At 44.7% G+C, this 27,096-nt stretch overlaps 3 protein-coding genes across 5 annotated transcripts; 1 reads left to right on the plus strand and 2 right to left on the minus strand.

Moving 5' to 3' along the window:
* Nucleotides 1-2,121: 2,121 nt before the first annotated feature.
* CSTF1 (cleavage stimulation factor subunit 1) lies at nucleotides 2,122-9,811 on the minus strand. The gene is made up of 7 exons (XM_062604098.1): nucleotides 9,676-9,811; nucleotides 8,970-9,140; nucleotides 8,081-8,276; nucleotides 6,409-6,686; nucleotides 5,407-5,604; nucleotides 4,470-4,860; nucleotides 2,122-3,068 (listed from the first exon to the last, which is right to left on the minus strand). Exons 1-7 carry the CDS (start codon nucleotides 9,793-9,795, stop codon nucleotides 2,809-2,811), a joined length of 1,614 nt encoding a protein of 537 aa, XP_062460082.1. The 5' UTR covers nucleotides 9,796-9,811; the 3' UTR covers nucleotides 2,122-2,808.
* Nucleotides 9,812-10,606: 795 nt separating this feature from the next.
* AURKA (aurora kinase A) lies at nucleotides 10,607-18,391 on the plus strand. Of its 3 annotated transcripts, none has more exons than XM_062604099.1 (9): nucleotides 10,607-10,741; nucleotides 11,342-11,429; nucleotides 12,265-12,547; nucleotides 13,115-13,169; nucleotides 13,853-14,044; nucleotides 14,643-14,781; nucleotides 15,140-15,288; nucleotides 15,858-16,032; nucleotides 17,681-18,391. In XM_062604099.1, exons 2-9 carry the CDS (start codon nucleotides 11,376-11,378, stop codon nucleotides 17,870-17,872), a joined length of 1,239 nt encoding a protein of 412 aa, XP_062460083.1. In that variant the 5' UTR covers nucleotides 10,607-10,741; nucleotides 11,342-11,375; the 3' UTR covers nucleotides 17,873-18,391. The 3 variants fall into 3 exon arrangements, with proteins under 3 accessions (XP_062460083.1, XP_062460084.1, XP_062460085.1); XM_062604100.1 differs by lacking the exon at nucleotides 10,607-10,741 and adding an exon at nucleotides 10,958-10,982; XM_062604101.1 differs by lacking the exons at nucleotides 10,607-10,741; nucleotides 11,342-11,429 and having other exon boundaries at nucleotides 12,386-12,547; nucleotides 13,115-13,173; nucleotides 13,856-14,044.
* A 496-nt stretch (nucleotides 18,392-18,887) lies between these two features.
* On the minus strand, nucleotides 18,888-26,763 carry FAM210B (family with sequence similarity 210 member B). The gene is made up of 3 exons (XM_062604102.1): nucleotides 26,480-26,763; nucleotides 23,272-23,444; nucleotides 18,888-21,841 (listed from the first exon to the last, which is right to left on the minus strand). The coding sequence occupies exons 1-3, from the start codon at nucleotides 26,654-26,656 to the stop codon at nucleotides 21,625-21,627; spliced, it is 567 nt and encodes a 188-aa protein (XP_062460086.1). The 5' UTR covers nucleotides 26,657-26,763; the 3' UTR covers nucleotides 18,888-21,624.
* Between the last annotated feature and the right edge of the window lie 333 nt (nucleotides 26,764-27,096).

The raw sequence follows: 27,096 nt of genomic DNA on the forward strand, positions 1-27,096 counted from the left end.
CTTCATTTTCCTGGGATTCAGTCTCATTGGCAGCTCTCATGGAAAGCCAGGCTCTGTGTCCACGAAATGAGAAATATCCATCCCAGCCCAGAACACCCTCTTCAGTATGAAGTTTGAAATCTGTTTAAAAGGGTGGCAAATTAGCCTCATTCCAGAAGGAGCCCTATAGGAAACACTTTCCCGAGAGCTGGGTGCCATCAGCGCCAAATCAGTGTGCTGAGGAATGCTGAGAACTGAGAGATACAAATCTGGAGTTACGGTTGTCTCCAAAGCTGCTCTCACATCCGCATGTCTCTCTGGCGGAATGCATTAGCTGTGGTATCATCTCGTCATGCTTCCATGACAGCTTCTTCTGAGAAGCAAGAGTAGGTTACACACCAGACATACACAACAGACCTTTAGACAGGTGACAGAGGCTTTCTTGAGGAGGTGGTAAATCCCGAGTATGACAGCACTGCTCTGGGATGTAGCTACTGAGAGGCACAGACTGCAAAACTCAATGAAGGGCAAGTGGCTGCACTGGAGCTTCAATTGATGGATACAGCTTCTGTGTGTGAAGCTTCTCTGACAGTAGCAGTAAGTATGATCACATAAAGAACGTTTACTGAGACACTTGCAGACTTGCACAGCAGAAGGATGTATTCCCTCCAAGCAAATGCAGATCAAACAGGGTCACTACATGTGCACACAACCTTGTTCTCCACAAGGCAGATACAGCTCCTCTTCACTTACACTGTTGCTTGCTCCCAGTGCCTTGCCCCCCCTCCCAGCCACCTTCAGACCACCACTAGGATGCTGTAGCACTAAACCATTTCACTCCAGGATTGCATTATCTACCCAAATAGGATGAGTTTAAGTTTCTTCCAGCCCTTATTTCTTAAACAGAAAACCCTAAACTTCTGGCCTCAAGCAAGATGATGAAAAGTAAGAAAGAACATATGAAAAGTAAGAAAGGTGCCAGTGGCAGGGTGTTCTTGTGTTGAACGAACAGAACTATTCCTACATTTTACAACTACATTTCTATATTCCATAACTACTATTTTAAAGTGTCTTTAAAATAGAAAGAGTCCAAACACCAATAATAAATGTGTTACTTAAGGCCTCTTTAATGGAACTGACACGAATGCAGCAGTGCCCTCAGCATTGCCAGTGCTATCAGCTTAGCAGGCAGGCTGCAAGAGGAGGGTGGCTGACACTGAGTGAGCACAGAGGCACTCTCCTTGTTTCCCCACGAAAAGAGCCACCAGAACTGCTATCTCATGATAGCATTGCTGAGCCTAAGGAACGTTTCCAGAGCAGCAGCTTTCAAGAGAAAAAAAACTGCATTCTCTCTTTTAAAAAACAATCCCATACACTGCAAATGTACAGTTGAAACACAACAAATGAATTCATCAAGCTTCAACATGTCCCCAAAGACACAGCTTTCCACTATTAATTTTCTTCTTCGTTATATAGAAAACCAATACATTTCCTTCATATGTTAAGTAACTTTTTAAAAGGTAATTTTTATTTAAATACAGAGAAAACCTGTACCCTCGTCAGCCCCTGATGAGCATCAGTGGGAATGGGGAGCTAATCCAGCAGTAAGAGTAATCTTTCTTACATTTAAAAATCCTCATGAAGGCAAGTGCTGAGCTTTTGAGTAGAGGAAGCCTCCCATATATGAAGCCCAAGAGCACTGTGCAAAGATGCCTCAATTGTTTAACGCTTTGCACAGGCAACTCTCTGTAAAATAAGCAGTGAATTTTCAAAGTTACAGAAGGTTTAAGCACAGGTCCTTAACAACCTGTACTCCTGCTGAATGGGACATGGTCTGGGATACTTGGACTATAGCAGTAACAAGGAGAAGAAACACTGAGTCTGGGTTTCTGAATAATGAAGAAAAAATGTAATTCAAGTGCTGTATAACAGAATGAAAACTACTCAATAAAATGAAGCAAAATGACATTTCTGAGGTACACATACGAAAATTAATATGCACAACAGCTTCTCGACGGCAAAATTATTCTCATTTTCACATGCCACAGCACATTTTACATTTGCAATGTGGATATTTCTTGGAAATACCATGAATTCATTTTGAGATCCCACTTGTCAAGATAAATTCAAAGCAAGACCCGATTTTAAGTCTGAGCTTTAATACCAGAACTAGAACACCATTTCCGGAATTCATCTGAACAGCTTTAACATCCTGTTCCAAGTTCTTATGGCACAAAACCGGCTCAGAACTGAAGGGACACTTGGAAAATAATTGGAAAAAAAAAAAAAAAAAAACACCCCCCCCCCCCCCCAACAAAAAAAATACAAAACAGCTTTACAAAGAATGATCAGAACTGAAGGCAGCTTAAGGCTTCATTAAAGTATCTGCCAAGTTCTGCTGTTACTTGTGCAATCCATTCTTTAAACAGACTTCGGTGGGATTGCACAGATACAATGCAGAGCACAACTGGCTCACACTGCCCAGTTTGAGCAAGATACAGTCACATTATTGTCATGTGGGATTTAGAAAGACAGGAAAACAAGTTTAATCCTTTCTGCAAGGATCATTTTATTCTTTGCCCCCCTCCTTCCCCTCTCCACTCCTTGAGTACAATTGGAGATGACTGACAAAAAATGATGCCACACACACTAATAAAAAAAATTAGCATGGGGCAAAACTTAGTCTCAGTATTTTGATATTGTTTCTGCCACACTTGACAGAATGAAAGACCAGACACAGCACAGCTTTCTTGTAGGCATCTGTCGGCAGTACAATCAATTCAAGATGATAGAATCAATCTGGAGCATCACTGTTTTATAAAGAAATCCTTAGTCTGTCGTGGACCTTCTGTACCAGAATCTAGCCCTGTAGTCGTCACTGCAGGTCATGAAGCCAGGATTGGTAGGAGAATGGACAATGCAACGGACAATGCTGTTGTGCCCCAGAGAAAGAAGATTTCTCCTTTCAGCAGTTCTTGAGTCCCAGCAGCAGAGACTTATGGTCCTTTCATCTGGAAGCAGCACATAATCTTCTGTGTGGTTGAAGACAGCTTGTGTCCTGTGTACTTGTCGTCCACTCAAACCAGCTCCTAAATACGTGCAGCAAAATATTAACACAGACAGGATCAGTTTTCGGAAGTTTCCAAAGACCTAAGAACAAACCTCCCATAAGCATCAATTTCTGCAGTCTACAAAGGAGCCTTATTTTCTCAGTCTACTGCTTCCACATACAACAGGTGAGTCAATAATGAACAGTTAATAGACACATCACATTCTAAAACCTCTTAAAGGACAGAAAGATTAACTACTCCAGCTGTGTTAGTCACGTCCAGCCACTCGCTATGAGTGCAGTCACTTAACTAAAACCACTTCTGCCTTATATATTTTGTATGAGGCTTACAGCTGTAACTAAGGCAGAGTACCACAGACAGTCAAATATATAGATTCTCATTACCAAGGACAACTTTTGGTTTTAATCTACATATCATATGGCACTGTATGGGCTAACTTGGCCACACTTCCCCTCCAAACCCTTCAAATAAAACACGTAGTTTCCTATATAGGCATTTACTCTGCAATGCACACACCTGCATCCTACCTAGTATGTTGCCAAAGTTTATCAAGGAGGTGCTGCACTCTGCTGGTTGAGAGCAGACAGAGCTAGCATACAGAAAAGGACCATACACATCCCAAAAGCTGGTAACATTTTCAACATCCTCTCATCTTTTATGCTATGACTTCTAATGCTTAAGCACATTAGTGCTTGACTCAAAAGCTTCCCTGTCACTTAGCTGCTATTGTATGCAAAGCTTCTGCATCCTTCACCGTTTAAGTCCTGCAGAGATCAAAGCATGGCATTGCCAGAATGCTCTGAGTAGGACCACCTTGCATACAATGGGAAGGAAACCAACCAGCTGTAGCTATTTTAGAATACTGCCACAGCTTACTAGAGCCATCTTTTGCACAAGAGTTTAATCGTTAAAAAACTGCCACAAAGTAGGTTCAATTACCTGGGTCTGAGTGGGTGCTCTGAGGGAACGTGGCCTACTCTAGCCAGAAATGGATTAGGTTTTGGTTTTGACCATTCCAGTTTAAGCTGTGTCCCTACTCAAGCCGGGAAAGTGATGATGTATTTTTGTTTTAATAATCATTGTTTCTAAACTCTCTCCACAAGTGGTCCTCAGAGCAGCCCTCCTTCTTACTTCTCCCTAATTTAGTCACAACTTCCCTCCAAAGCAATGGAGTAACAGTGTCAGAAAAGTCTCCAAAATGCACTCAAACTAAATACATTTACACGGATGGACATACAGGAATCACAGTTTCTCTTTTGGAATTAGTCTACTTAAATGTTTTCAAAAGTTTGGGGCAATTTAACCTCAAAGCAGCAGTCTCCCAGTGCCTTTAAGAACTCCTGGTTCCTCTGACAATATTACCCTGCTGTGGGTCAGTACCTGAAAGGGAAGGTACTTGGAACGTCACCTGCCACATACCTGTATATTTGACCAGTGTTCGACCAGTGGATATCTCCCATAGTTTAGCTACAGAGTCTTTTCCACTTGACAAGATATACTTTGAGTTTTTGGAAAAAATAGCAGAACAGACTTCAGCTCCATCATGTGCCTTCTCAAAAGTAGTGATGCAGCGATTTGAAACACCATCCCACAGTTTGATGCATCCATCCTTACTTCCCGTCACATACATGTTTGCACTTGTGTTGTAATTTACTGAACATATGGCATCAGTGTGCTGATCTTGAGGATTGCAAGACACAAAACACTGGAAAGTATTGATATCGTACAGTCGTAAAGTAGGGTGCTGAGTACCAACAAGTATGAAATCTCCAGAAGGGTGAAAAGAAATTGAGCGCAACATCTCTGCCTCCTGTTTGATCAAAAATACATAACTGGTGTAAGAAAAAAGTCTGAAATGGAAGTGTCAATTCTGGTGGCATTAAAGTGTTAAAAGCCTGGTTAAATTATCCGTTAGCACAATGTGTTCTGCTTGTTTCAAAATAGAAAATGCTTCCCATAGGATTAAAATGACAGGCTGCCTTACTTCTTGTCCTGAAGCAGCTTGCAATGCCTGCTCATTTTTGGGATATTGCACAAGAGTGACAGGAGGTTCTATCAGCCAGTCACAAACCCCAAAGCCCACCACATAATCCCAAACTCTTCCAAAAGGAAGATAAAGAGTTACCCAGATCAGATCTAAATTAACAAAAAAGCAGACAGGCACTAGATCTAAGGAATGCAGGTATCCATTATGCACGAACTCTTAACACGTATTTACCATAATGTCTCCACATTTTGTATGTGCATACTCCTACAAACCTAAGCACTTATAAACCCAGACACAATTCAGGTTACTGATACCTCAAGTACATATACATTCAAGCTTTGGTTGCTCTGAACTGGTATCGTATCTAACCTGTATGTATTTGAAGGCTCTTTTGGCAGAAGGTTTTGAATAATCAAATAACTTAAGTGTGTAGTCCCTTGAACCAGATGCTAGGATCTGTTCTGTTGGATGAAAAGCTAAGCACGTAACTTCATCCACATGATCATACAGAGTTCGAATAACAGGATGATTTTCCATGTTTTGCTGTGCTGTCTCATTCATCATGACCTACAAAGAACATTGAACAAGTGAGTGTTAGAAAGTAAACATGCTTTTTAACAGAAAAAGTAGGTTTTATGCTTCCCAGAGCAGCTAAACAACTACATTTCTGACACATGCCTAGGCACATATCACCATTATCTCGGTTATTTGAAGGCCCATCAGACACTGTTATCATATAAGATCCCTGTATCTTTACAAAGGTCAACTGACTTGCTCAAGGACACGCTAGTTTCAGCAGCAGAGAATGCGTGCAAGAAAACATACCACTGTCATAAGTAGTCCAAACCAAAATACTGTATTGCTGTAAGAATTAAGGGACACTGTACCAGCTGGGAAAACTGCAATTTCTACTCACAGGATACTGCTGAGAATTTGGTGTGCGCGCTGCGCAAAAGCACCCCAACTCACCCACTTCTAAACTGCTACCTAGTAACCATACTGGAGAAAAAAAAATGATGCAAATAAACATGTATTATGTGAAACAGTTCTGAACACACAGCCACGAGAGGCTGTGGAGGGCAAAGGTATAAGTGGGCTCAAAAATGAACTGTGTTTATACAGTGTAATAATTATCACCATCTATTAGAAGCAATTTCTGGCTCAATTCTTAGGACTGCTGCCAGAAGTTACACAGGTACACTTGCCCTATTTCTTCTTCCTTCTCTTCAAGGGTACTTTATGAGCTGCTGTTGGAGTAGGAAATATGGCGAGACAGAACCCACTGAACCAGCCACAAGGCACAGACACAGCATGAAACAGACAGCACCTCAAGAATTCACACAGTGGTTACGATTCAAGTCATATTTTTACCTCAATAGGCATAGCACTTTTGGCCAACATTCTCTCTGTATCAAGAATTTTTATTGAGGCATCAGCAGATCCTGTAGCTATTAACTGTCCGTCTCTGCTATATGTAGCTACACGACACGGCCCTTTGTGAGATGTGACATAACAAGTCTCATATTCGGAAGCCTCGGGAGACATGGTCTGTACATCTGCATCAAATTCCAAGTCAATTCCTGTGCCTGGAGCTACTGTATCTGACCGTCCAATTGCATACTGAACAGCACTGTCATCGTTCTCCATTCCTGAAAGAGAGAAGTTGATGCACTTAAACCAGGTTAACCTTCTCCTTAGACAGATAGGCTGTGGCCATACCTATGCCACAGGCTTTGGTAACAGCTACAAGTCAGGTTTTGAGAGGCAGCTCCTGGTGAACAAGGCTAAGCTAGCAGAGCAGATTTAGTGACACAGCAGTACTTCTTATGAGGAGTGAGAAGTAATTTGGCTACTATAGAGCAGAACACAGTTCTCAAAATTAACTGTGAAAATACAACCAGCAAATACTGTAGAATGACAGTATGAGAGTAGAATGACAAATGCATTGACAATCAAGTCTGTGAAGCCACTGGCAGCTTTTCACAGAGGAAGAAACAAGCTGGAGCCCTGTTACATGAGATTTAAAATAAAAGACTGAAGCATTTACCAAATCTTCTTTCTGTTTCACTGCACTGAAGGGAAAAAAACCCTCTGCTCCAACAATAACTAGTGCAGCACTGCAAACAGAAACACTTACTCCTCTTCACACCCACCCTATAGATTTTTATTTATTTCCAGGATGCATCTACAAAGACAGTTCAGCACTGGAAGTGGTAACAGAGCAGACACAAGAATTTCCAGCTATGTGCCCAACTTTGATCATCGATCTATCAAATGCAAGTTTTTCTTGCTTTCATCTACAAATTGCAAGTCTAGCATTCTTATTTCAGAGACAGGGCTTCACATATTTATAACCTTGGAAGTCAACTAGTTCAGGCAGCAGAACCAGTTCAGTTACAATACAATGATGGCATGGCTAGACCTCTTCCAGTATCTTAAGTCAGCTTGTTTCAACAGCAGCTCTGGTGTTGTGACTACATACTGGGGCACAGATGTACTTTCGGAGAGAAAAATGCACAGAGAGAGAACAGGCAATACCTCTGCTGAGACCCTAGATTGTGAAGCTAATTTTCTTGAGACTGATACACCAAGGCTAGCAAAGACTGCCAATGGAAGGGCTTGCTCCCTTTCCAGCATTGTCAGGAAGAATCATATATAAAATATCTCTAAAGTTGGCACAGAACTGTTAGGTCTGTGGACGCCGTGATCCTGTTTACTGGAATGTGCTTTCAGAAGGTTGCCAGTCACCCAGGACCTTGAGCAAGTATTCTTATGTGGCACAGAAGTGCAAACAAAGGGATTTTGACTACGTGATGTTTTGCTTTTAATGCATACTAAACAATGAAACACAGAGCCAGAATGCCCTTCAAAAAAGCCACAGAGGCAAAGGCTTTATCTAAGTATGTGAAGTGTTATGCTATTACTAGACATAACCATTGCATAAAAGACATATTGTCAGTTAACTCTAACCTCTTAATTCACAAGGATTTAAACTAGAGATTTAGAAACTAGACTTTTATGTTAGCTTTTTATTGCAGCTTACCTAACTTAATTAGGTGCAGCAGTTGTTCAGATGGTGCACAGACTGATTGTGGTTTTATCTCATTTATCAAGCCATTGGCAATATTTATGTATCCATCATAAAGCAGCTGACTAATTATCAGTTTATAAAGTTGCTGACGGTCTTTCAAACTGACTTTTGTTCTATACATTGTGAGCAAGGAGTGCCTTGGAGGGGCCTGAAATAAATAAAGAAGAAAAATTACATACAAGAGAGTCTCATGAAAAAAGCACAACCTTCAAATAAAGCACATCCTGCCCAATTTCAGTGCAGACACCTTCATTTTAGGTAAGAATCAGAGACTGAAAGAAAAAACAAAAGGCAAGGAAAAACCTGTTGCACTTGTCTGCTGTAGAAATGAAAACCTCACCAATAAACAGAGCACGAACTGTATATTAAGGAGCAATGGAGAAGACAGAAATAATGCGGCATTAGTTAGCAGAATGATTCTGTCAAAGGCCTTCCACTGAGCCTCGCCAGAAGGCGGCCCCGGGCACTGGGGAGGGGATCGACCCAAACCACGCAGGGCAGCCCAACGCTGGCACCCTCCCGCCGCCCCGACCCGCTCCCTCCCTCTCTCTCAGCCCGGGACACCGCATCCTCCCCACCGCCCGCAAACCCTCTCACAGCCCCGGGCTGCACGGCCCGTAACCGGCTCCGGGGACCAATAACCGGGCAGCGAGGGGGCGTGGGGGAGAAGGGGCTGAATGAGGGCGGGGAGTGCTTCGCTGGAGCGCTGAGGCCACAGTACGCGGGCTTCCAGCGCCGGGGGAGGGGCGGGCAGCTGCGGGCGGGAGCTGCCGAGGGCGAGGCGCGGCACGGGCGGGGGAGCCGAAGGCGGGGGACAGCGCGGCGCAGCCCCGGTACCTACCGACCCTTCCTTCTGCCTCCCTCGCTCTCCCCCTAAAATGGCGACCGGAGCCCTGAGCGCATCGATGGGCGGCGGCGGCAAGGGAGGAGGCGGCGGCGGCGGCCGGGACCGAAGAATGCTCCTCCGCGAAGGCTGCTGCATCGAGCGCCCGCAGATCGATTGGAGGCGACTCTTGAAGGGAGAGAATCGCAAAATCACATGACCGTGACACCACGCGCGGGCCCTGGCAAATCCCGGTGTCACGTGACCTGTGACGCGCCGAGGGAGCCCCCGCACGGCGCGGAGGGGCGGGGCGGGAGCGGCCGCGCCCGGGGTCCCAAACCACGTCCCCTTCCCGTTCCCCTTCCGGGGAGGTCGGGGCCTTGGCCCGAGCCGGCACAGCCCCGCTCAGGGCGGGACGCAGGCTCCGGCAGGCCCCCGGCTCGCAGCAGGAGGGCGATTGCTGGCGGGAGGCGGGGAGCCGGGTGCTTTTGTGTCCCAGCGGCAAAGCTCCGAAACGCTGCTTCCGCTGAGAGACCGCGGTCCCAAACACGGGGACGTGAGCGGGCTGTGAGACAGCAAGTGCCGATACCGCTGCCCGGCGCTGCAGGCCGCCCCGCACCGGGGCTACGCGGCCGCAAGCACCTCCCGCTGCCGGACCGCTTAAACCCCGGCAGGCCGTGCCCGCCCCGAGAGCACGCCCCCCCCTCCGAAAAGTCCTACTCACGTCAGCCTCAAGAAACGGCAGTCGAAGCGGGCGCGGGTCAAGGAGGGGGGATGCCATGCTACCCATGCCCCGTGGCAGCTGACGTCTATCACATGCTGCAGCGACACGGCGACCCGACATCTTCTTTTTACCTATCCTGTACCACTTGTGAACACCAACACACACAACTGGTTCGCCTCCGCGCTTGTTTTCAACACCGCAGAGACAGTTAAAAGTTGCCTTCGATCACGGTTCTTTAGAGGCCCGAAGTACTGAACCTAGCTTCAGCTGCCGCTTGTCACCCGGCAGCCAAGGTCCCCCCTCACAGGCGTGAGCAGGACCACAGGGGCAGCTGAGACAGCGCAGCAGCCTCACACTCCTGTTACACTGCTGCTTGCAAACCGCACTCGCTGATTGTCCACTGCCGCTCGGCGTCTCCTCGAGAACCCGTGCGGTTTTGGGCACTGCCACGGGCTGCGGGTCACCTCTGCTGTGACACGAGGGGTCCGCGGGCCGGTGGAGCCACCTCAGGACAGGCGTCCCCTGTCGCGCTGTGCTGCGCCGAGGCGGGGGAGCCCTTCGCACTTGTCCTCAAGAGCTAGCGGCACGTGGGTGCTGCCCTGGGCCGCACGTCCCGGCAAGCGCGAGGCTGAGGCCTGCTTCACCCCTCTGCCCGTCCTCCCGCCCCTCGGGGCTGCGAGCTGCCACCGGGGCACCTACCTCACCGGCTGCACACAATGGCCCCCGGCCCCACTCGCGCTCGGCTCCACGCGAGGTGGCAGCACCGCCTCTCCCTCGGCCCGGGCCGGCGGGTAGTGTGTGCTGGAGAAGGAGAGGGAAGCGGCTGGTGCCTCGCGGGATGCGGGACGAACCTGGCGCCCTTCCCCCCGCGGCGGCGGCAGGCTCCGAGGCCTCGGTGGCTGCGAGGAGGGGACGGTAGTTGTAGCGTTGCCACAGGTGGGTGGTCTGGGCGTACGCGATTTACGTAGCGGAAGACCCGAGCAGGCAGAGACTTGGCGGAGCAAAGTATGCGAGCGGCGCCGGTCCACGCAGTTGGAGTACGGAAGGAACCAGCGGCGGAGAGACGGTACGTAAAATACGCATGTAGCGCAAACACCGCCCTCGGGGCGGGCGGGGCGGGCCCGCGCGGGGTACGCAGCAGGCTGTCGTTGCGCATGCGCCCCAGAGGCTCACGGCTACCAGGCTCAGCCTCGCAACGAGCGGAGCTTGTGAAGAGCCAATGGGCCGGCGGGCCGGTTGAAAAGCAGCCAATCAGTGGGCGCGAGTGGCGGGAGAAGGGCCAATGGTGAGAGGCGGTGGTTTAAAGGGTATTTAAGGGAGGGCGGTTTGAATTTAAACCGTTGTGGCGCCCGGAGGCAGCGGAGCTTCAGGGTGAGCGGCAGCCGGGCTTCCGCGCTGTGTGGGCCCTGGGCGCCGTGGGTGCTCGATGGGAGAGCTCCGGCCGGCGGGAGGCTGCGAGCACAGGGTGGCTGTGGTGTATAGGTGGAGTATAGCTAGGGTATAGCGAAGTTTTAGCTAGGTTTTGAGGACTCCCGGCTCTCGCGTACGGGTGGCTGTGGTGCATAGCTAGGTCTTGGGGCCTCCCGGCGCTCGCGTACGGGGAGGGGAGACCCGAGGCTTGGTGTTTTCTGTGGAGCTGACTCTGTTTGCCACATCCTGTCTGTAGGCTAAGCTCCATGTAGTTGCTGTTTTCGGGCACTATGGACAAGAATACAAAGGAGAACCCCTCTGGGTACTACAGCCGTACTATAAAGGTAAATGACTCGTTAGGTTGGTGGGTGCGTTTATCCTGATAACGCAAGAGCTACAGGTTTCAAACTAGTAATTATCAATTGTACTAAGCAGCTAAAAGGGGGAAAGCTTTCTTGAAACAGTAGCTTCCGTGCACAGGAAATAGTTGCCAAAATTGTTAAAGCTAATCATTAGCATTTGAACTTCACTGTAGCCAAAGTATCCTAGAACAACTAGGTTCCTCAGAGAATGGGGCAACTCAGATGGCTGTCCCATCCCTGTCAGTGTTCAAGGCCAGGTTGGATGGCCCTTGGAGCAGCCTGGTCTAGTGGAAGGTGCCCCTGTCTGTAGCAGGGGGCTGGAACTGTATGAGCTTTAAGGTCCCTTCCAACCCCAACCCTGTTGTGAACTAAGAATTTTCTTAAGCATAAACCCAAGCTACTTTCTCTTATTGGAAGCAAAAGGTTAAGGTTCAGCTATCTGCTTTTACTGAGTGAACTTGGTTTGTTCTGTGGAACTCCTGTTGCAGTGCAATGTATGTTAAGATGACCAGCATTAAAGGAAGCAATGGCTCAAAGGAGCGTATGTTTTTATAGTAAGGGTCTGCTGTCTTAATACCTTTGGCTGATGTTCTGGAGAAGTGTGTGGAAAAGTTATCCTAGCTATGTTTGCTGCTGTAGAAAACTTAACTTTCTTGTCAGTTTAGAAATTTAAGAATGCTTTTAATCATAAACCAGATCAGACTACACTAACTTTTCCTGTTCACGTACTTTGTGGTGTTCTTGTGCTTTATGAATGTGGCCGTAAAGGTTGTAGTATGCTATTCTACAAGTAATACATAATTTTTTCTTTTTGAAGGTTGCTAATCCCTTTGGGGATGGCCCGAAGCGTGTCCCTGTGTCTCAGCATTCCTCCCAGAGTCAGTTACTAAACAGCGGAGTTCAAGCGCAACGTGTTCTTTGCTCTTCAAACTTTGCTCAGCGAGTTCCAGTACAGCCACAAAAGCCTCTATTGTCAAGCCAAAAACTGTCTAATCACCAGACAACACAGCAGCCCCGAACAAAATTACCGGTCCAAGCGACTGCTAGGCCTCAAGTTCCAAGCAAGAGCAATGAAAAATCTCAACAGACTCCAGCACCTGGTAATTCTGAAGATGATGTATATGTGTTTGTACAGTTATGACACTCGGGATACTTCTGCTCTATGAAGCAGAGGGGAGTGCAGAAAAAGCTGATGTTGATTATATGGAGAGATGGCCTTATAGAGAAGTACTTGGTTGTGCCCCAAAACAGCACAGCAGCACAGCTTCAGCTTAGATGTTACTGCATTCTCCTTGTTGCCAGGGTTACCCATATAGGGCCAATATGAGTGTTTAAGAATTTGCAGATGCTCATCTGGCTGTGAGTTAATGTAATTGGTACTCATACATCAGTTTTTCCAGTACTCATGTTAATCTTTTGTATATAAAAATACTGTATTGGGGGGGGGAGTTTTTTTTTTTATAATTTCAAGAAAGCTTTGAAAATTACATCTTTATTGCTGGTAACTGCTATGCTGCTTTGCCAGTAGTAAGTTGTTGAAAATGTCATTGAATGTATTTAAAGAACTGCTTGAGATACTGCACAGAGGCTAGATTTGCTCCCATGTGAATTTTTGTCTTACGGTTCTGGGTCTGTTTCTTAAAATTGATCTACTTTTCTATACATAGCAAAAAGTTCTGAAGCAGAAAGCACCTCTAAACAGAAAAAAGAAGAGACTAAAAAGTAAGTTTTATATCAAAATTGTTTTAAGCTAACTGAGCCCTGTTGGATTTGGCTTGTTTTTGTCTTCTAGGACTTCATGCTGCAACTTGGTTGCAGCTAAGCTGAAGGCTACTTGAGCCTCTTTGTTGTGGAGAGCAGTGGCCCTACACTTGCTTCATAGAGACAGCAGATGAAACTAGGAAAGCTTACTTTGACCTGGTAATTCTCAGGAGCAAGAACTTCCTGTAATCTAAAGAAAACTTTTGGCTAAATGCGTAATAGCTCTTCCCATGAGAGAACACTGATAGCCACTGCTCCAATCACAAGATGCACACTTGAAAACAAAGCCTCTGTCATATGTGCAACAGGCTGGAGTTCAAGGGTGAAGTTAGACCTGTAGTATGGCTATCTTAAATAGCTCTGAAATGCTCTAATGATAGGTCTGTATTAAATGTATTGAAGTGAGCCTGGCTTAGCATTTTATAGTAGTGTGGTTGACATTAGTGTGTCTGTGTGTAAACTTTATGAAGGAAGAGACAAGGTTTCAGAACTTGCTTTTGAAAAGTCTCAAGGCATATTTTATTCTCTTGATGGTGGTATAAAGATCACTAAGATCTATTGAACAGGAACACTATAGACCGTAAACCTAGAGTCAAAGCCCACACAAGTATCTAGGTTTTGTAACTTGTTCTTTTCTCTTACAGAAGGCAATGGTCTCTTGATGATTTTGAAATTGGTCGTCCTCTGGGGAAAGGAAAATTTGGAAATGTGTACCTGGCGCGCGAGAAGCAGAGTAAATTTATTCTGGCACTGAAAGTGCTCTTTAAAACACAGCTTGAGGAGGCTGGTGTAGAGCATCAGCTACGAAGAGAAGTTGAAATACAGTCTCATCTTAGGTAAAATTTCATGACCAGTTACACTCTTTGTGTTCAAATAAACAAAATACCTTGTTTATGACAGCATAACCTGCTGAAGAAGAGAAGTTTCAAGTGTGTGACACCTTGAAATTGCTAGTTAGAATTCTTGCTTTTCTACAAGGAGATTTATCTTTGTCTACCTTGCAATGAAGCAACCTCTGGTAAGATCTTCCTGCTGCTTGGATTTATGTGGGTAGCAGCATTTTCTCAACGTCTGTTTCTGGCATTTTGCTTCTCAGAAAATAAGCCTAACTTGAAGAAACTAGTTTTCACAAAGTGTTAAATTCCAAAACCCATAAGAATTCGTACCTTCAATGGTCATTACTCTTCCACTTGCTGTAGAAGGGTATGGACAAGAAGATCTGAATTGGCGAAACTTTTGGTTAGCTGCTTGCTAGCAGGGAATCTAAACTGCTTCTTAGATAAACATCTGTCTGCTATGAAGCTCTCAATCGGTATGTTGTGAGCTGAAGGCACACTTACAAGATTACAATGGGGGGGGAGGGCAGAAAAGGGAAATTAAAGTTATATGGACAAATACACCTGTTCAGAAAAAATATTTAAATGTTTTTTGCAGACACCCCAATATTCTCAGATTATATGGCTACTTCCATGATGTTACAAGGGTCTACCTTATCCTAGAGTATGCACCACGTGGAGAAGTCTACAAAGAACTCCAGAAGCTCACCAAGTTTGATGAGCAAAGAACTGCTACTGTAGGTTGTTCTAGCTTCTGATGTGTTACTTGCTATTTGTATTTGGAATATTTGCAGCATAAAGCTAGATCTTCAGATAAAGTTCTGTATTGTTGTGTGAAACTGTGATTCCTTAGATGCTAGTTGATGTACTTGCAACAAGAAAGAAATGTTGCTGCACAGCACTGATATGATATTCAGCACTGCTGAAGATAGTTGTAAGTGCTTGGTCATTTCAGGCAGAGCCTGTATTGTCAGACTTCAAAGGGTTTGAGGAATAATTGCTGTAACTTCTAATTAGGCCTAGAAAAGGCTGTAATGTAGTCAGATAAGCTAGAGTGACAATGAATTTAAAGTTTTGTTCTCTTTCTGAATACAGTACATCACGGAACTAGCAGATGCTCTATCATACTGTCATTCAAAGAACGTGATTCATCGAGACATCAAGCCAGAAAACTTGCTGCTTGGTTCAAATGGAGAACTAAAAATTGCTGACTTTGGATGGTCTGTGCATGCTCCATCTTCGAGGTGAGAATGTAGTACATACCTTGCGCAGTGAAAGAGCTCTGTAATGAAAATGTTACTCTCTGTCACTCTTACAGTTGTGGAATGGAAGTAAATGTTAACTTACTAAAATAGTGGGGAAAAAATCCTTTAAGAACTGGGCCACTGCAGCAACTTGTATATTTAAAAACTTGCTGAACCTGGAAGTGAAGAAGGTTGGTGTACTGTTGATAGGGTTAGAGCAGTCCCTGAGAGCACAGACCAGCACATGTGTTCAAACATCACTCTAGTAATATACTTAAGTCATTTCCCAATTGGTGTGAATTGCATCTGACAAAGGAATACTATACTTAATCTAGCAAGTGGAATAAAGAAAGGAGGGATCAGGCTGACTGCAGTGATTGGAATGTTTTAAAGCAAAATTGGCAAAATTACTGCTAGCACTTCTTTACCAGGTGTTCTGGTGGTGCAGTCTATCCAGGGTAGATAACACTGAAGTACAGGTGATTGCCAGCATTAGCTTTTATCTGGCTCTTTAAATGGATCTTACAATTGCCATAATTAGTAAATTATTAACTTTGCCTTTTATTCAGGAGAACAACTCTCTGTGGGACACTTGACTACCTACCTCCTGAAATGATTGAGGGAAGAACACATGATGAAAAGGTGGATATTTGGAGCCTGGGAGTTCTGTGCTATGAATTCCTTGTAGGGAAACCACCTTTTGAATCAGAAACATACCAGGAAACCTACAGAGCTATCTCCAAGGTATGTGCCACACTTACTTGGACTGAGGCAGATGAATTGTGCTTTCAATTCTGTTTTCTTATTGAAGTGTAACAAATGGTCATTTTGAAGCAGAGCATGTATTTCTACTAGAACTGTAGAAAGACATAATGATACGCATAAAATGTGCCATGTGCCACCACAGGCACAGCTACAAGTTGGGCAGAGAAGGGATTCAGAGCAGCCCTGTGGAGAAGGACTTGGGGTGTTGGTTGGTGAGAAACTTAACATGAGCCAGCAGCGTGAGCTCGCAGCCCAGAAAGCCAACCATATCCTGGGCCGCACCAAAAGGAGCGTGACCAGCAGGTTGAAGGAGGTGACACTGCCCCTCTACTCTGCTTTCATGAGACCTCACCTGGAGTATTGTGTGCAGTTCTGGTGTCCTCAACATAAAAAGGACATGGAACTGTTGGAACAAGTTTGGAGAAGGCCATGAGGATGATCAGGGGCTGGAGCAACTCCTGTACAGGTTGAGAAAGTTGGGGCTGTTCAGCCTGGGGAAGAGAAGGCTGCGTGGAGACCTCATAGCAGCCTTCCAGTATCTGAAGGGGGCCTATAAGGATCCTGCAGAGGGATTCTTCATTAGGGACTGTGGTGATAGGACAAGGGGTAACGGGTTCAAACTTAAACAGGGGAAGTTTAGATTGGATAGAAGAAAGAAATTCTTTACTGTTAGGGTGGTGAGGCACTGGAATGGGTTGCCCAGGGAGGTTGTGAATGCTCCATCCCTGGAGGTGTTCAAGGCCAGGGCCTTGGGTGACATGGTTTAGTGTGAGGTGTCCCTGCCCATGGCAGGGGGGTTGGAACTGGATGAACTTAATGTCCTTTGCAACCCTAACTGTTCTATGATTCTAAAACTAAATCCCTGAAACAATCTTCACTCATGCAGTAGAATGAGACCTTAAAGATACCTTGCCTTATTGTGGAGATTGACGACATGGACTCTGGAGGGGTATAGGCCAAAGACCTTTATTGCTTCGCTAACAGGCTTTTTATACTATTGTTCTACAAGCATGTGCCACCAGAAACACTCTGATAGGGTACTGCCTTGTGTTCACACGCTTCTACTGCTACACTGATTGGTTCAATGCTGCTGTCCATGCATTCCTCCAGTCATTAGCCGAGTTCCTTCTTTCCACCGCAAGTCCCCTCCTCTCCTGCCTTCCTCTGCTTCAAGGACACAAGGCCAGCTCATCAAGGTGAAACTTGCTCTGGCCCTCCACACTTATGTATTTAGTTCTACCCTGTTTCTGCCTGCATCTGAACTTCTACCTCTTCATGAAGCAACTAATCTTCTCACCTCTTTCCTTTTCTAATTTATAAAATGAATATTTAACATCCTATGTGTTACTGAAAATAAGTAAGCTTAACCTTTCCTTTTGCATACCCTAGAGAGGTCCCAGCAAACTGATCTTAAGTACATTGAACCAATATATTAGCTTCACTTCTGAGAACCTTGTTTTCTTCAGGATTATGATGAAATTACTTAATCTTGCCTCAGCAGGCATAAGGTGCATAGCCTGAGGCTGACTCAGCCTTTCTAGATCTACATCAGAGGGTAGAGCCTAGTTTGGTTATTGTTAAGGAACTTCTGCATCATGTTTAGTATCTTTTTTTTTTTTTTCCCTAGGTGGAATTCAAGTTTCCTCCATTTGTAACAGAAGGTGCGAGGGATTTAATTTCAAAGCTTCTGAAGCATAGCCCATTCTGTCGACTGCCCCTGAAGGATGTACTGCTTCATCCCTGGATTACAGCAAACTCTACAAAGGTGCCCAGTAGCAGAAAAAGCGATGCTGCTGCCCCATCCAGAACGCAGTCTTAGCAGGGACAACCTCATGGGATCAATGAGAGTCTTGTACTGTGACTACTGTAATGCCTACAATACAAAAAGCAGGTCTTGGAATCTAGTAGCAATTGGAATGCAAGTCTTGGGGTTGGCAGTCTTATTAAATTCTGATCGCAATGTAAAGTTATTTGACTTCTAGCTGGACATTGTGGAATACTTAAAAGTATACTTGAAATCTTGTCATGTGTGGGCCAGGTTTGTTGATGTAAGTATTAAGCTGTTCAAGGCTCTTATGATGTCTGTCCTGGTAAAGGTTCATTGGTCCAACAAGAGTAAGTTGTTTTAGCTTATTGAACAGTGCAATATCCTAGAGATACCTGCCTCTGAATTTACTGGGCTGCTAAGGGTATCATAACTGTGGTGTAATCTGAAACTGAGCAAGGCGAATGTGTTTCTTGAAATGTCCTAAAAATGACGTGTGCATTATTTTTGTCTACTTTTTATCTTAAATGTGAGCAGTCAACTTCTGAAATAAAGATGCGTTGTATAATGCTGCAACATGGTAAGGCTCCTGATGGTATTATCACTTTCACTGGCTGTGTCTAACCCCTTGTCTTTACCATCAGGACAGCTTGATTCTTTGGCTGTGATCACATAGTAAGTTTACCTCCCACCTCTGTCAAAAAGGAGGCTGGTATAAAGTTCTTGCTCAAAGTGCAGGTACCAAAAGTAGGTATGGTCGTGCCCTATTCCACATTTGCCATGCAGGACTACAAGTACCAAACATGTTGCCATTTACCTTTTGTGACTTTTCTGCAACCACTGAACCTAGGCAGAAGCTTGGGTTCATCCTTTCTTTAAATGCAGTTATTCAAAGACAACACAGTCTGAAAGCCCTTCTGGGAGAAAGGGCTGGAAGGTACTGTTTTCCAATGGGATATGTAACAGGAACTAATGTTAACATCTGGTGTTGTAAGATGTTATTTCCTAAAATGGAGCAAGGGTAGGCACTTGCCACCAAAGCATAAAAACTGATAAAACTCCAAGCAAATTAAGAGAAAGCAATTTATTGTATTTTCATTATAAGGCTTTAAGCTCATTGCTATTTTACAAACCATTTAAAAAAAACAGTCTTTTTACAGCAAGGATTCTAGAATTCAAAATATACTCTCAAATTAATATAATACTTTGTAAAAAAAAGCTTCATCAAAGATTGCCAGTAGTTTATACAACCATATTTATCTGAATAGGTCATCTGAATCCTGGTCATAATTTAAATTAAGCCGTTTCTTTACGGCAAGGAAGTCTCCAGATAAAAGTACCAGCACTAAGAACTTTGAGGTGCATTTGCTTTAAATGATTCCTGCTTTACAGAGAGACTTTTTAGAAAAAGCCTGCATCTTCCTTTTCTATCAACTTTAGGGCAAAATGTACTTAGAAATGACTGATTAAATCAAGGCTGCCACATGATGATTCTGGAATTCCTCTGCTATCCTTGTTAACGGAACATTGCCCTGAACCGATACAGAGGACATGCAGGAAAAATAAACCAAAACACAAAGGCTTCCATGAACAGGAGAGAAAAAAAGCCAAAGTAAAACTTACTCTTAAGAAACAGTGACAGCCCACTTGAAATTTAAAAATATGCTACTTGCTCTATAATGTAGCAGATCACAGAAAGCTGCACTACTGTTCATTGCACATTGTCATACCATACTAACCCTTTACCTGTGGTGCAGATAGTGCACTGTTTGATAGGCAAGAACTGCACTAAGCTTCCATCCACATAACAGGTATAATCACACAGATTAGTCAGGGGTAAAGGCAGAGCTTCCTTATGCTCTAATTAGAGCTGGCAAGTTGAAGCTAGTGCCCTGGCCAAGCTGCCAGCTTCAGCAGCCATACTTGCAAACAGGCATAAAACAGGAGCAAGCCAACTGCATGTTGTTTCTTTTATTTTTGGGGAATAAGCAGCTAGTTCAAATGAATGGGACAGCCATTCCTCCTCCACACATGGGTATGTGAAGCACCGGAGCACTGGCTCCATATGCTAACAAGCAAGCCAAGCAGCTGTGCATGACATAAGCTCTCTTAGTGACAGCTTACAGCTCTACAGGCCACACCGCAAGGCTAATTCTCAGTATGCCCTGCTCCTGTGGCTGTTAAACACTGCACAAAATACCAGTGTAATGCACCTTTACGCATGTGCCATGGATGGCTATGTCTGCATTGTATATTAAGCCTCCAGTATGTGTATCTGCTCACTGCAGGGACTGTTTCCATCCTAAGACAGAAACCCCGCAAATGGGCTAACAGCACAGCCCCACAGACCAAAGGGGCCCCTTGCTTTCAGTTGGCAGTCTCTAGTATCAGCTTGCTTCCACAGGGCAAAGGAAGTAAACTACCTCTTCTACAGTTTTCCCTTTCTCTCAGTTCACTAAATTTCAGGGTAATTGCATGCTATTTTACTTTAATCAGATTCCTGAATGAACAGATTGTGTCAGAGCCACCTTGGGGTAAGTATCAACAAAGGCCAATGTAAAAGAGCAGACCTGGAAGGAGGAACTGGTCCTAAAGTCTTGACTTAAGCTATCTCACAGCTGTGAGCTGAGCCTGAAACCCAGGTTTACCACAATGCTGCAGTCAATACTCAAGTATTTGGGATCCAGTTTTTAGTTTAACTGAAAAGTGGTACATGTGCAGTTGCATTCTAACAGGAACAGCATCCAAATAAGATTGAAAATCACCTCTAATTGGTACATTCAAAAGTCTGTCAGACAACAGCACATGAATTGCTCTTGGGAAGCTATGAATTGCAATGTCTGGACTTCAGGTGCAGTTTTGAGTTTCACCCACAGAAGCAGAAAGCTGCTAGGGTTAGTTTTCAGATTAAAAAAATGTGTGTAGTACACAGCTAGATCTCAATACATGAAAAACCCCCAGATACCTTTGCCTCTGACTTGATAATCTTTGGAGTATGTTCCTACAGGAGGTAATTTTGGTTACACTGATTTCAGTAGAGTCTGTAGGCATAAAAAAAATAAACAACACAAAACGGACTTTATTAAGGCCAGCTCCTAGCCTATAAATAAAACCCATCTTCAAATAAACTCTTGAAACATGGAAGCACCTCAAAGGAGCTGTAGTTTCAGAACAGTACATCGCCTGTTCTGGCTAAACCAATTATTACTGTGCAATTACTAAGCGTGCAGGTACTCCTGCCTAAGTTAACTCAGCATGTGTGTTGTGCTGCAAGACTGTGGTCATGATGTATGCCTCCTATAACAAAAACACCCACCTACCACTTTAGATTTCAGTATATACCCTTACCAAAGGAACTATTCATATAGTAGGATATTGTTGATCCCACAGCCTATTAGGAAGAGAATCTTACTGTTTCCCAAATACACAGACACAAACTAACGCTGGCACTCTATTTTGACAAGAAAAAATAATTAAGGCCCCAAAAGCTAGATTATAAAGTCCTAGAACTGTGTGTTCTAAAGAGACTGCTCATTGTCAAGCACTTATATTACCACTTGCAGTGAAAACCATTTTTACAGGTTTTTCTAAAGAAGAGGTGGCAAAATGGAAAGAAGGACAGCACTTTTCACAGTGTACCATTCACCACCATTCACCTGAAAAAACAAGTAAGAAATGCAAGAGGAGGTCAGCATTTACATGGATCCAAACAAATCTTTTAAAGAAATTTAACAATCTGAAAAGCTACGTGGATATAGAGCATTAAAAAAACAAAAACAATTGGAGTAAAAACCAGTAAGAAATCCTCACGGATTTGGGGTAGGAGGTTTGAAGAAACCAATCTTCCGGCAGTATCGGACAATGAATGGCACAGAAACTACAGTAATGCTGATTCTTACTGGAGCAAACAACTTGTGAATGGCATATGCCAGCACAAATGTACTTGTGCCAGCTGCCATTTTAGATTGCAATGATGATTCACTGAAACCAAGTTTGAAGAGAACTGCAGTCATATCCACTCCACTGCGGAAAAAGAACACAAGATCTCTTTATTTTAAGGTTGCATACTAAAAAAATATAAAATGCCATTTTTTCTTTTCCAGGGAATTTTACATGGCATCCAACTGGAATTTTTTATAAATTATTTATAAATTAGATATTGTTAAATAAGAAACTCAACCAATCAGTTCAGCAGTAACAGCTTAAGTTACTTCTGTAGCAACAACACATGCAATATTATCAAATGCACTTTTTCTTCCCCTTATATAAGGACAAGTTACTGTGCAGTCAAATATGTTCTTAGTTTTACAACTGTATAGCTGCAGCATGTGCATGGAGAATACTCAGCCCCATGTTCAACCTTCAGAGAGAAAAGAATCCGCTTCTCTACTTCTGAACTTTAAAAAAGTTAGAAATTTATGAACTGGTGTTGGAAATTCATCTTCCCAAGATTTACAATGAAGCCTCTTTGTGTCTCGATGAAATTTATCACATTAATATAGACTGACCCAAACCAAACGAAGTATCTGTTGCTAGGCTTAGAGTGTTCTAACAGAGGAGCAAAAGCTGAGAAAACTACAAGTATCTTATCTAAAATCAAGCAAGAGAGGGAAGTATTATGGATCTCAAATAAGTGTTATCCACTGAATCCATTAATATTTTAATTCCCTATGGACATAACAGCTTTCATCAAGGTCCCTACGTTTTGAGTAAATTTCCAAAGCTGTTAAATCATACCTGAAGGAAGAAAATTCATTGTCACCCTGTGTGTGCCACGATGTACTAAATGAGAGAAATCAGCATTCACATACCCCACAGAAGGCAAGAGTAAGCAGCAGGGAATATTCTGAGGAATAGTGTGTGTTTCCCTGTCTCCTCAACTGGAATACCTCATGCTCAAAGATTATTTATAACTGAGGCATTCCCACCAGGAGCCACAGACACAATTTCCCACCTGACTCCTATATGGTTATCTAGTATTTTCTTTTATAATCTAATCCTGTTTCAGTATCTGCTACCTTCTGCAGTTCAACTGCAAAAACAGAGTTCAATACCCAGAAAAACAAATTTATCTCTAAGCACCAGCACTTCTGTATGGCTCTATCTCTACAGACCATGCTACTGCATGAGAATAAAAGATATCTCTGCAGAACAAAAATGAATTCTCTCATCTGTTTAGTTACTCCGGTGCAGTCTCCACTCTGCTGTTTTCACCTGCTCACCATGGGTCTTGAACTTACGTAAAAAAGACCATGTACATCCAACTTCTCTCATGCTTGATGGGAGACTAGATCCATTTACAGATCTATCTAAACTCAGAATACAGAAGATTACTGTGTATAGATCAAAGTGGCACAAAGTAAATGTCCCCTTGCAGAAGTAAGCACAATAGTAAGATATTTTTCTTGGCTAAACCATTAACTAGAGGCTACAGACAACTGTAAAAACCTCACCTTGACACAGCCAGGTAGAAGATACCTAGAGATACTAATGAAATTCCAACATGGAATGAAACCCCTACAGCACCATACTCTTTAAACACTCGTTTCAGCTGCTGGGATTTGTTGAGTTTCTTGTTTTCACCACTGGGATCTGTGGCTGCCTTTTCAGAGGATCCACCTGCATCCTAAAAAGAAAACAGAAGTATTTATTACCATTAAGCACAATACCATATTCCAGTCAGTTGAGCCAATCTGAAATAATGAAAGAAGTGGCTTGCATACAGCACTGCTCAGAATGCTTTGGGAAGGTAGTAACACATTTTTGCTCTTTCGCATCAGTATAGCAGTCACTTGAGAGATGAGACAGAGGTGCCAAAGAGATCTTTGCTTACACCCACTGCTCAGCTTTATACAGCAAATTCTTGTAACACAGCTTTTTGCTCAAGAGCTAAGCTGCTCATGGCACTGGAAGCCTACATGATACCAACTGATGCTCACTTACTAGCAACTTCCTGATAGAAGTCCAACATAAGTTCCTATAAATCACACTCCGTAGATCAGCTGAAAAAAAGGATGAACCAGGGAACTGCTGCTGACAGCCATGAGCAATGCTGTTGCCACAGTGTAGACAATAGCTACATAGACATGCCAGTGCTGGTGTAAATAGCCTAACTTCACTGAAAAGTTTTTTTCATTTGTCATAGTGAAATTTATTGACAGCTTTTATCTGGGTAAATTTAAAGTGCAGAACTTTATACTAAAATATACCCCAGAGCAATGTGATAGTGTGATGCAGGCAAAGAAGGGCTAGTAAAAAAGACAGCCCTTGGATACCTCCTCATACTTGCCGTAGAAGAAATATGAATTGGAGAAAGAAAACGTTTCCACAGAGACCTCAGGATTTTTCTTTAATTAGCAAGCACTTGTCAGGAAAGATTAGAAGAGTCCTTTCTTTCCAGCTGAATTCAGCAGCAGTCATGACAACCTGTCAAGCGCACTAAAGGCCACTGCTGCCCACAGGACAGCAACAGCTACTGAGTGCCTGGCAGCACTTTGTCCTGCTGTAGATTGCTTTCAATTAGAAGAAAATTAGAAGAAAAATACTTTTGATTAATCCCTGGAGTCAGTGAAAGTGCAAATTAGGATACACATGAGAGGCTTCTCCCACAACATTCATGGTAGGATGAACTGGCTTTAATCTGTGATTACAAACATACCAACCACACCACTCCCCCAAAACCCCTACATTTGCTGCTGCTTTGTCTTTTTCTCTAAATATGTATTTAGGGAATTATGTAGCCCAACTTATTCTGATTATCATATCTTTAAAAAAATAACGGATAATGTTAGCTTTTGGGTTTTTTTTGGCTCAGGAGCTGAACTGAACAAAACAGTCTCACAGTACCTTCTGCCAAAAGCTGTCCTAACAATTCAACCAACAGCATGTGTTTAGTCACGAATGCTCATTTATTCAACAGTGTGATTTTCTTAAAAGCCAAGCATGGTTTGAACGGTAGTTTAAGACTTAACAGCTTACAGTGAATTTTTCATCCAAAGATGATTATTACTAATTTAAGGAGCCAAACACAAGGATTCTCTTCACACAGCTGCCATGAGAATAGGATCTGACAAATCTACAGATACATAAGCCTCAGGGGAACTCCATGTCTCACAGCCACAACTGCAAGATGGATTATAAGTACTGAAGAATAGCTTGTTCTCATCATTCAAGTACATTTCAATTCACTCGTGCTCTCAGGCTCACAAGCCAGGCAATTTCTGCATGGTATTGAAGCAAGATGTTAAAAAAGTCTCACTTTGACAGATGTTATTTGAAGTACCCAGTACAGTTGTGTCCTCAACAACAAACAACTTAGCAGAGAAAGCTACCCATTTTCCATATAATTCTGCTACAATATTTCTCCTAGAAAGCCAGTTCTGTTCACATAATTTACGCAAAGATTCAGCTTCCTAAGCAAACTAAGGACATGAAAACAAATTTGAAGCATCATGTTATGCTTTGTAATGAGGCTACCAAAGTTAACCTGAATATTAAGCTGTGGAAATTAAAACTGTACACAAAGCTTTGTATTGAAAACTTACATTCACAAGCAGGTGTCAAGCAGCCCCCTGTATCCTACTGAAATACAGTATAGAATCATAGAATAGTTAGGGCTGGAAAGGACCTTAAGATCATCCAGTTCCAACCCCCCTGCCATGGGGGGACGACACCTCACACTAAACCATCTCACTCAAGGTTTCATCCAACCTGGCCTTGAACACTGCCAGGGATGGAGCATTCACAACCTCCCTGGGCAACCCATTCCAGTGCCTCACCACGCTTACAGTAAAGAATTTCCTCCTTATATCCAATCTAAACTTCCCATTTAAGTTTTAACCCATTACCCCTTGTCCTGTCACTACAGTCCCTAATGAAGAGTCCCTCCCCAGCACCCCTATAGGCCCCCTTCAGATACTGGAAGGCTGCTATGAGGTCTCCACGCAGCCTTCTCTTCCCCAGGCTGAACAGCCCCAACTTTTTCAGCGTATCTTCATACAGGAAGTGCTCCAGTCCCCTGATCATCCTCGTGGCCCTCCTCCAGACTTGTTCCAACAGTTCCATGTCCTTTTTACGCTGAGGACACCAGAACTGCACACAATGCTCCAAGTGAGGTCTCACGAGAGCATCCTTTCCAACCCAAACCACTCTGTGATTCTATAATGGTAGAAATTAGTATTACTTTCCCCTTCCCACCTCCAAGAAATCACCTGGATGTTGAAAGCACAGTGAAACACGTCCCTAACGGGGTGCACGTTCGGGCTGTACCTCTCAGCTGATGACACGGCGCAGCCAGGCTGGGGACCCGCCGCCGCTGTCAGCAAACCCTTTCAGCCACGGTCACCGGGAGCAGCTCCTGCCCCGCTCTGCCTGAACTACCGAAACCCCTTTATTTCCTCACGACTCGCCCCAGGTGCTCAAACCCCGCAGCTCGCAGGGCAAACACGCCAGGGTGCTGCAGGCCAGCCGAACCCCTAACCTTGCAGACAGCCCCCAAAACACTTCCAGGCCAGGACAACTTCGTGCTTTAATCGAAGCTACAACCCGCTCCTCACCGAGACACCTCCCCTCAGAGGCGGGCCCTGGGCCGCGCTGCCCCCTCACACAGGGCAGTACCCCAGGATACCGGGTCCCAACCGAGCCCCCTCCCCGCTCCCCTACCTTGGCGGAGCTGCCGGCGGCGGATCGCAGCGTTACCAGGGGCAGCGGCGGGCTGAGGCCGGCCCAGGCCAGACGGGGACCGCAGCACAGGACGCGGGGAGCGGCGGCAGCGAGCAGCGGGGCGCTGCGCGGGGGCACCAGCGGCCGCAGCGGGCCCAGGCGCACCAGGCGGTACATGACAACGGCGCGGCCGCGGAACAACCCCAACGCGGCGCGTCCAGCGGGGCAGGCGGGCAGACATGACACACCGAACACCCGCCCCTCCTGCCGGGCGGGGCGTGCGTAAGGGCGCTACCCCTTTAAGGAGGAGGAGCCATCCCTTTAAGGAGGAGGGTGCCCGCCGCTGGGCGGGATGGTGGCTGAGGTCGAGGTCGGTGAGGGGAGTGAGTGTCCGCTTGTACTCTGAGGGGAGGGAGGTGTTCAGCGGCAGTGCCCGGCCCCACCTTGGCTGGTCAACAGTCCCCAGCCCTTCAGGAGGGAGCTGTATGGAGGTGACCACTGCAGCTTTGCGGTGTGGCTTTGCAGGTAGCTCGCTAGACGGGGAAAATCGCCTTTCCACTCCCCTCGGTGATATTTAGTCTTGTAAGTGTGAAGGGGAGGCGGTGCCTGTCGCCTTT

The sequence above is a fragment of the Pezoporus occidentalis genome, unplaced genomic scaffold, assembly GCF_034315485.1.
Source record: "Pezoporus occidentalis ecotype Australia unplaced genomic scaffold, CSIRO_AGI_Poc_V1 ctg83, whole genome shotgun sequence".
NCBI classification, from domain to species: Eukaryota; Metazoa; Chordata; class Aves; order Psittaciformes; family Psittacidae; genus Pezoporus; species Pezoporus occidentalis.

Bases quoted from the DNA above. Each gene is read 5' to 3' on its own strand.
- CSTF1 (XM_062604098.1), bottom strand. From the start codon at position 9,795: ATGTCGGGTCGCCGTGTCGCTGCAGCATGTGATAGACGTCAGCTGCCA. The intron at 9,141-9,675 runs GTGAGTAGGACT...TCTCCCTTCAAG, and splicing joins TGCCGTTTCTTGAGGCTGAC to AGTCGCCTCCAATCGATCTG. The intron at 3,069-4,469 runs GTATGTGGCAGG...GCACGTATTTAG, and splicing joins AACACTGGTCAAATATACAG to GAGCTGGTTTGAGTGGACGA.
- AURKA (XM_062604099.1), top strand. From the start codon at position 11,376: ATGGACAAGAATACAAAGGAGAACCCCTCTGGGTACTACAGCCGTACT. The intron at 13,170-13,852 runs GTAAGTTTTATA...TTTCTCTTACAG, and splicing joins AAAAAAGAAGAGACTAAAAA to AAGGCAATGGTCTCTTGATG. The intron at 16,033-17,680 runs GTATGTGCCACA...TTTTTTCCCTAG, and splicing joins CCTACAGAGCTATCTCCAAG to GTGGAATTCAAGTTTCCTCC.
- FAM210B (XM_062604102.1), bottom strand. From the start codon at position 26,656: ATGTACCGCCTGGTGCGCCTGGGCCCGCTGCGGCCGCTGGTGCCCCCG. The intron at 23,445-26,479 runs GTAGGGGAGCGG...TTTTCTTTTTAG, and splicing joins CCGCCGGCAGCTCCGCCAAG to GATGCAGGTGGATCCTCTGA. The intron at 21,842-23,271 runs GTGAGGTTTTTA...CTTTTTCCGCAG, and splicing joins TTCTACCTGGCTGTGTCAAG to TGGAGTGGATATGACTGCAG.